Consider the following 9,184-nt stretch of genomic DNA (forward strand, 5'->3'; position numbering starts at 1 on the left):
GAGGCTACCTTACAAATAACATCTTAGAAATGAATTTCCCTTGTTGACGTTTTCACCATGATGAGTCCCCCATGGTCCCTCCAGCTGCAACCTAGGCTCAGCAGTGAAGTACTGGGAATCTGGAAGAAAGGGACTCTACCTCAAAGGCCTTCAGCAGCAGGCGGGGTATGGGGATGTCCTGGCAAGAGCTGGGAGAGTATGTAAAGCACTGGCCCCTGAGGGAGCTGAATCAGGAGTGGAACATAAACCTGGATGAGAGAGTTTGCCGAAGCGAGTCACTCTTCTATGCAAGAGTGCACCCTGACAAAGATACACTCAGAAGAGTGTGCTAACACGTTGCTAGGACGGTTCTTCAAAGCTTTGAGGAAGGGATGAGACAAAACGGAAATGCCAGAACTGTCAGGAAAGATCATGGAAGAAGGGATGAAAAAGCTTAGAAAAAAATGGGCTCGTTACAGTGGATATGTTACAATGGAGGGCTGGAAACTCACTAGCCCGCTGTGTCCTCTGGAAGGGCCTGGAGGACACTACATTCACCAGAGTGACAAGGAATGCACCCATGAGAAGCGTCTCAGCATCACTGAGAAAACCCCGTGTGGCTGTCATTTCTGGGCCATGGTTGTTAAAGGTCACGCTGTTATAGAAGAGCTGGATCCCCTAGAAACTGGGATGATAGAATTCTGAAATAAAAGAAGACGGGACAGTGCCCACCAGAGAACGTCTACTGTCAAAGAAGCACTAAGCAACCCCAGCAGTAAGAAAACTTAGACAGCTGAAGGCATAATGGAGACATGAAAAAGTTATGCAACGGCCCAAGAAAACAAATTATCACTCAACAGAGCTAATGCAGCCATCGCTACTGCCATTAATGCTGACTTCCTGTTAATGGCACTATCCCTTGAAGACTACAACCACCTCTTGGTGGTTGTAGTCTGATTACATTGGATCCCTCTTCCCTGGAAAGAGAAGGGATTCATCTCGATTTTAATCAACATATATTCTGGGTAGAGAATTGCCTTTATTGCTTATAAGACTTTGGCCAGCACCCTGTTCAACACCTTTGAAAATGTTTAACCTGAGTCTGGGTAAGCTCCGGTAGTTGGTGATAGACAGGGAAGCCTGGCGTGCTGCAGTCCATGGGGTCACAAAGAGTCAGACATGACTGAGTGACTGAATTGAACCTACCACATGGTTCCTGCATAACATCACTTTGAACCAAGAAGCCCACTGCAGAGGAAAGGATGTATGGCTTTGGGCATGTAACCAGGAGCTCCACTTGCCCTGTCATGTATGGTACCATCTAGCAGTGCGATTAGGGGATGGAACAACCCACCGAAGGTGCAGGCACCAGCTGAGAGACTGATACCTGCACACCTTGGTAGTGGCTTGCTCAGTTTTTTCGGCAAATGGACAAGCACAGCAGTCACATCCTGAAAAAGGAATTGACACGAGGGCTTGGGCCGCTAAGGATACAGGTCTGAGTCACCACACCTACTAAGTCACGTGGATCTGCAGAGGGTGAGGGGGCTCCACAAAGGATAGAAGAGGAGAAATGTGAGGAGCGTCAGTTATGGTGCTGAAACGATGTGCAGTGGAGGCTACTATCATTTAACTAAACTTCGACAGAGGATGAGATGGTTGGATGGTATCACCGACTCAATGGACAAAAGTCTGAGCAAACTCAGGGAGACAGTGAAGGACAGGGGAGCATGCTGTGTTGCAGTTCCTGGGGTTGCAATGAGTCAGAAATGACTTAGCAACTGAACAACAATAATTCCTTATAAAGTTAACCAGAATTCTGGAAGAGCTGTTCCCAGATAGTGTGAAACTTACTATATGGAGCATGTGGATCCAAAAAGGTACAACTGTTGAACTAGCAAATCCTGTCACATGTCGTCCCTATTCCTCCTTCGTGACCAAGGCACTCATGCCCTCTGTCACCCGGTATATTGACTACTGATGTTTCAGTGTTGAGTATCTCTCTGGAAATTGACCTCAACCAAAGGATGTTCCTTTGCCTAAGGTTAAGTCTCTTCCCCAGGGCAGCCCACATCCTATGACTGTTAGCTGTTGGAGAATAGAAACCTGGCCCCCTTGCTGATTCTGGGGGGTATCTCTGAAGGGTCATACCAGCTTTAGAGTTCGCTGTAGGGTCAGCTGAGCTCCCTGTCAGTGCTGTGCATGCCTGCTAAGTCGCTTCCATCCTGTTCGACTCTTTGCAACTCCATGGACTATAGTCCACCAGGCTCCTCTGTCCATGGGATTCTCCAGGCAAGAATACTGGCATGGATTGCCCTGCCTTCTTCAAGGGGATCTTCCTGACCCAGGGATCAAACCTGCATGTCTTTTGCCTCCAGAATTTGCAGGCAGGTTCTTTACCACTAGTGTGACCTGGGAAGCCCGTTAGTGCTGTAGGGCAGTTTAACTTCTCCCACTGCACAATCCTGCCACCTTCGTTCTTTCTCAGGATGCTGTTCCCAAGAGTACGCCCCAGTAAAGGAAACTCCTTCACCTAAATTTCCATCTCAATTCAAATGAAGGTCATGTCAAGTAAACAAGTCCCTCATGCCATTAGAAATCAATATGAAGGAGAACTGAAAGTTAAAGAGTGCATACAGGCTACATGGATTCTTATAGGAGAAAGAACAGCCAAATTTATTCTACTTACTGATTAGAGCCTCATTTGTCCTACTAGGCATTAGGAAGAAATATGAATAATGTTTTCACCCCGAGAAGTAGGGATTTATTAGTATCAAAATATCAATAGTACATGAACATTCAATACTGGAAAGCTATCTGATACACTAGCTAATATTTAATAAAACCAGAGCACACTTTTATGTGTACGTGAGTTTAACAAACTATAAAGGCCTCTTACCTCCCAAATATCAGGATGTTGTGTAATTTTATGTATCCGGAAATCAGGAAGATTCTTTTGTAAATAATCTGCCAGAAGTTCTGCTTTCGCATAATATGGGCAATCAGCTCTACCTAAAAGAGTTCAAATTAGCAACATTTTCTTTCATTACATGGAAATTATCATGTAGTCCCAAGCATTTGCATATAATTACGGAATTAATCACACAGTTACAATATAATTTATATAGAGTTATAGCTTAAACTGTCACCACATAAACTTTTGATTTTTCTTATATTGGCAAAATAAAATGAATTTCATAGGAGAGCAGAATCATAAGTAATAAAATGTAGAAAGCAAAAAAAGACTAAAGAATATTTATTCTCCTCCAGTTCTATTTTAGACCTCAGATCCTCTAAGAGACTGCCAGGTTACTAATTAAGCATGAACTGCTAATAATGAATGACTCATTAGCAGCAACAAAAAGGCAAAGTGTAAAGGGAGGAGTGGTAAAATCACTGGAGGATCTGATATGTGTGGCAGGAATGCTGTGGAAAGTGGAAGTGGAGGGAGAGAGAAGAGTCTAGAGTCTGGGATAAGTTTTTGGCGTGGGTAGGTGATCCTGACCTTACTAGAGAAATTGTGGGTGTTAAGGTTCAATTATAGCCAAGTGCAGTTGGAAATGTCTGTAGTACATCTGAGTAGATATGACCATCAGGCAGCTGCATATTCAAATCTGAAGAGAAGGCCTCATGTAATGGCTTAGGATATAGATTTTGCAGTCATCAACATAGAGAAAGTGACAGCCACTAAAGTGGGTGGGATTGAATGGATGTCTGGGGCAGGGGTCAAGGGCAGCACTCTCTCTATGGCATTCTTCCCTGGTTACTCCCAGTCACCAGTTCTTCAACCTTCTGGTGACTTCTAAGTCGTCAATTCCTCTCAAACTCCCCCCTATTGGCTTCCCTGTCTAGTTCAAATCCAAAGCTCACTAATTCAGACCACTCTCTGGCTCTTGTCTTAAATTCTCTTGCCTCACTGTGCTTCGGGCAAATTAGCCCTCACCCTGGATGAGCCCAGTAATCTGCCTTTTCTGGGCCTGAGTTCCATGTACTTGGCACCCCTGGATAAACATGGTAGAACAAAGCAGAGGAGTCATTATAAATTCATGGTCACCAGTCTCAATTGGCATCACCAACTCATGGACATGAGTTTGAGCAAGCTCCAAGAGTTGGTGATGGACAGGGAAGCCTGGCATGCTGCAGCCCATGAGGTCACAAAGAGTCACACACGACTGAGCGACTGAACTGAACTGAGTCTCAGTTGGCTCCCAACTCTTTCTGGAGATCCCTCTGTTTCCCTTAGCAGCACTCTCTTCTGTTCTCTACAATTACTATTACAAACTTGGCCTACTTCCTTCTCTCCAGTATTTTTCTGCGATATCAGAAGACAATAGAAAATTCTGCTTTCTACTTTACACAAACTAAACCAAATCATACAAAAAGGCATCAGTTGGGAAATCCCTCAACCTCCTGCCATCAAACCTATCAGCCCGTCTGTGTTTAGACTCATTCTTACCTTCTTCTATTTGATGGAAGAGGGGTTCTACCTTCCGTCCAGGTCTAAACTCACCACTTATGATCTGAACACCACCCCTTTCCATTTCTATTGGTTATCTCTCTAACATCTTAGTTCTGCTTCTAATGGCCTGTTTCCATCATATTTAAATATACTCATTCTATTTAAGTTTCTCCTGTCCTAAGAAATAAAAAGCCAGTGACTCCCCTTAGCTATTGCCTCCTACCTGCCCTTTTCTATTAAAGCTTTTTGAAGCAGTTCTTTACACTTGCCACCCCCAGTTCCTCACTTCTGTTTCTCATTCCACTGAAATCTGGCTTTTCCTATAATTCTTTAGAAGGTCACTGAAAGAGATGGGAATACCAGAACACCTGATCTGCCTCTTGAGAAATTTGTATGCAGGTCAGGAAGCAACAGTTAGAACTGGACATGGAACAACAGACTGGTTCCAAATAGGAAAAGGAGTTCATCAAGGCTGTATACTGTCACCCTGTTTATTTAACTTCTATGCAGAGTACATCATGAGAAACACTGGACTGGAAGAAACACAAGCTGGAATCAAGATTGCCAGGAGAAATATCAATAACCTCAGATATGCAGATGATACCACCCTTACGGCAGAAAGTGAAGAGGAACTAAAAAGCCTCTTGCTGAAAGTGAAAGGGGAGAGTGAAAAAGTTGGCTTAAAGCTCAACATTCAGAAAACGAAGATCATGGCATCCGGTCCCACCACTTCATGGGAAATAGATGGGGAAACAGTGGAAACAGTGTCAGACTTTATTTTTCTGGGCTCCAAAATCACTGCAGATGGTGACTGCAGCCATGAAATTCAAAGACGCTTACTCCTTGGAAGGAAAGTTATGACCAACCTAGACAGCATATTCAAAAGCAGAGACATGACTTTGCCAACAAAGGTTCGTCTAGTCAAGGCTATGGTTTTTCCTGTGGTCATGTATGGATGTGAGAGTTGGACTGTGAAGAAGGCTGAGCGCTGAAGAATTGATGCTTTTGAACTGTGGTGTTGGAGAAGACTCTTGAGAGTCCCTTGGACTGCAAGGAGATCCAACCAGTCCATTCTGAAGGAGATCAGCCCTGGGATTTCTTTGGAAGGAATGATGCTAAAGCTGAAACTCCAGTACTTTGGGATTGGGGGCAGGAGGAGAAGGGGACGACAGAGGATGAGATGGCTGGATGGCATCACTGACTCAATGGACGTGAGTCTGAGTGAACTCCGGGAGTTGGTAATGGACAGGGAGGCCTGGTGTGCTGTGATTCATGGGGTTGCAAAGAGTCGGACACGACTGAGCGACTGATCTGATCTGAAGGACCTTCATGTCACTAAACCCGATGGATACTTTCTGATGCTTTTCTTATTGACCCTTGGTAGCATTTGTCTCCCTTCTACTCGAAATACCCACTATGGTGGGGGCATTCTTCAGGTTTGTTTGTTTGTTTTTTTTTCCTGCTTCTCTGGCCCCTCCTCATTACACTTTTAGGTTCATTTATCAATTCATTAAAAGATTAGCATTCTGCAAGGCATCTTATCTTCATTCTCTATGATTCTTCTTGTATAATCTCCTCCATTCTCTTGGTTTCAAGTAGAAATCTGTATTTCCAGTTCAGAACTATTTCCTTGTCTATCTTTATATGCTCTTGTATTTTTTCCAACTCCTTCTGAATGTCTCAGAAAACTCAGCATGTTTATGATAGTTTTGCCACTACTCCCCCACTATATATGCTCCTTCTTTTATGTTACGTCCATCTACCCAGTTATTTGGGCTTCCTAGGTGGCACTAGTAGTAAAGAACCCACCTGCCAATGCTGGAGACATGGGTTAAATCTTTGGGTTGGGAAGATCCCCTGGAAGAGAGCATGGCAACCCCCTCCAGTATTTTTGCCTAGAGAATCCCACGGACAGAGGAGCCTGGTTATAGTTCATAGGGTCACACGGAGTCGGACATGACTGAAGTGACTTAACAAGCATGCACCCAGTTATTTAAGGGTATTAGGAGTACTACAGTATGAAGCCTGCTCTTCTGCTTTTTTATCAATGACTTCCCATCTACCCAGTTATGCAAACTACTGCTAGAAAAGAATTTTAACTCTTCCTTCCTCCATCCAATTAAATGTCTAGTTCTATAGATTCTGTCTCCTTAACATCACCCCAATCCATTCAGTTCTTTCCAACTCCATTGCCCACCATTCCAGGCCAGGCCACCAGTATCTCCTTCCTGGACTACAGTATCTAATGGGCTCTGGATAACCAGTCTTTTTCTTCTCACATTGTAGTGATAACATTCAGATAAAATGCAAATTATGTATTTGTATTTTTGTATTTTGCATTGATTCTGTATTTACAAAATACAGAATCAATGTATTTTGCACTGATTATGTACCTCCTTTCAAAAGCCTTCCATGTACTTTGGATAAAGTTTAAAATACTGAACATGGCTCACAAGAATCTTTTGATATATTATCTAACTCTGGCCTCAACTGATAATAGTCCCTTCCTTGTACTCTATGCTTCAACCCTATTAAATCTCTTTTAATTTTCTGCTTATATTCTCCATCATTACCCAACTCGTGCTCCTCATTCCAGCCCTACTCCCGGCTGCTGCTGTTGCTGCTGCTAAGTCGCTTCAGTCGTGTCTGACTCTGTGCGACCCCATAGATGGCAGCCCATCAGGCTCCTCTGTCCCTGGGATTCTCCAAGCAAGAACACTGGAGTGGGTTGCCATTTCCTTCTCCAATGCATGAAAGTGAAAAGTGAAAGTGAAGTCACTCTGTCATGTCCGACTCTTAGCGACCCCATGGACTGCAGCCTACCAGGCTCCTCGGTCCATGGGAGTTTCCAGGCAAGAGTACTGGAGTGGGTTGCCAGGGCCTTCTCTGGACTCCTGGCTACCCATGCCTAATTTACTCTCCTCCTTATAACTTCCTCTCTGACAGGTTAAGCACCCGGTGGCTCAGACGGTAAAGCGTCTTTCTATAATGTGGGAGACCTGGGTTCGATCCCTGGGTCGGGAAGTTCTCTGGAGAAGGAAATGGCAAACCACTCCAGTACTCTTGCCTAGAAAATCCCATGGACGGAGAAGCCTGGTGTCCATGGGGTCACAAAGAGTCGCACACGACTGAGCGACTTCACTTTCACTTTCTGACAGGTTACGCTCATCTTTTAGGACTCTGATTAAAAAATCCCTTTCTCCAGGACGTCTCGGCCTAAATAAGATCCGCTGCCACTGCTACTGGTCCGATAGGACCCAGCCTGGCCATTGCCACAAATGCTTCTTTGCACATTTGTTCACCACTGTCTTCCCAGGATACAGTCAGTCATTGCTCAAAAATATTATTCTGAATGAAAAAAGAAACAAAGGAAACAGGTTTCAGGCAGATGGGAGATGTCAATTGTGTGGACGCTTCCAAGAGGTCAAATAAGACAATGACAGGCAGCTCCTGTAAAAGTCACTGGTGATTTTGGTGAGGGCCATTTTGGAAAGGAAGCAGATGTAGAAACCAGATTTAAGACCTGGAGATAGAAGAGTAGTCTACTCTTGAGAAACTTGCTGAGAAGGAAAGGAGACAGGTACAACAGCCTGTTGCAGTAAGACCCTCTTTGGTGGTTTTCTGGATATCAGTCCACATCTCCAATCCTTCTCCTCCATTGCTGACAAGGTGGATTTCCTAAAATGCAAACTCATTAAGATACCAGGCTGCTTACAAATTTTAAATGACTCCTCATTGTTTTCAAGATACAGCTCAAACACCTTCGCTTGGTGTCCCTGAAGGGCAAAGATCTGACTCTTTCTCCCATTCTTTTTTTTTTTTTTAAGCCTTTAAAAAAAATTATTCTTTATTTTTAATTGGAGGATAATTCCTTTGCAATGTTGTGTTGGTTACTGCTGTACAACATGAATCAGCTGTATCCCCTCTCTCTTGAGCCTCCCCCCATCCCCACCCATCCCCACCTGAGGTCCTCACAAAGAATCACTAGCTATCTATTTCACACATGGTAGTGTGTATACCTCAATGGTACCCTCTCAATTTGTCCCACTCTCTCTTCCCTCGGTGTGTCCACAAGTCAGTACTCTATGTTCGTGTTTCTATTCATGCCCTCCTGCTCCCATTCTTGACCCAGGTCCAGTCACTTCCTCCATATCCAGGGACTTCTAGCCTCTGTCCCTTTATCTGGAATATCCTCCCTACTCCAAACTTTCATAAATCAGCTCGTGTCACATTTCTCAGAGTCCTGTGCACATTTCCCTCATTGCATTAACAGCACCATCAAAATTATTTGTTTACGTGCTACTGGATCCCGTGAGACCAAAAGCACCTCGAAGGCAAGGATGTCTTTCCCTTCACTGTATCCTGCTTCCGGCAGTGTTTGTACACACTGCTCAATTTACCTTTTTGAATGAAAGCATAATAAACCCTGGGTGCCCCATATAAAAGCTGGAGCGGCCACAGGAGGTGGGCAGTCGTCGGTGTTTTGAGCGATCTGCGGGCGTACGGGGGTATCACTCACCCGCGAGCACGAATTTGGCCATGGCGTAGCCGGGACCCAGAGCTTAGGACCGCGGCGCCACCGTTTCCAGGTAACCACACCAGGACTTGGCGCAGGCGCACTCGCAAGCTGAGCGCGGACTCTGGCGCCCAGCTGGAAAGATGTTGGAATGCACAGTTATACATTGCTATTAAAAGCTCTGTGGTCTCCCTCGTGCCTGTTCCCTGCAGCTAAGAAAAAGTAGTCAT

At 44.6% G+C, this 9,184-nt stretch overlaps 1 protein-coding gene across 3 annotated transcripts in view; it reads right to left on the bottom strand.

The window, feature by feature from the left end:
* The window catches only part of MDH1B (malate dehydrogenase 1B), a 36,032-nt gene extending 26,866 nt beyond the window's left edge, over window positions 1–9,166 (bottom strand). For all 3 annotated transcript variants that reach the window (XM_070770859.1, XM_070770854.1, XM_019975865.2), the window contains exons 1-2: window positions 8,958–9,166; window positions 2,879–2,991 (exon numbers count right to left, since the gene is read on the bottom strand). In XM_070770859.1, coding sequence (XP_070626960.1) covers window positions 2,879–2,991; window positions 8,958–8,979 — 135 coding nt within the window. In that variant the 5' untranslated portion in view covers window positions 8,980–9,166. The remainder of the gene's footprint in view (window positions 1–2,878; window positions 2,992–8,957) is intronic.
* Between the last annotated feature and the right edge of the window lie 18 nt (window positions 9,167–9,184).

Source organism: Bos indicus, chromosome 2 (genome assembly GCF_029378745.1).
Source record: "Bos indicus isolate NIAB-ARS_2022 breed Sahiwal x Tharparkar chromosome 2, NIAB-ARS_B.indTharparkar_mat_pri_1.0, whole genome shotgun sequence".
Lineage (NCBI taxonomy): Eukaryota > Metazoa > Chordata > Mammalia > Artiodactyla > Bovidae > Bos > Bos indicus.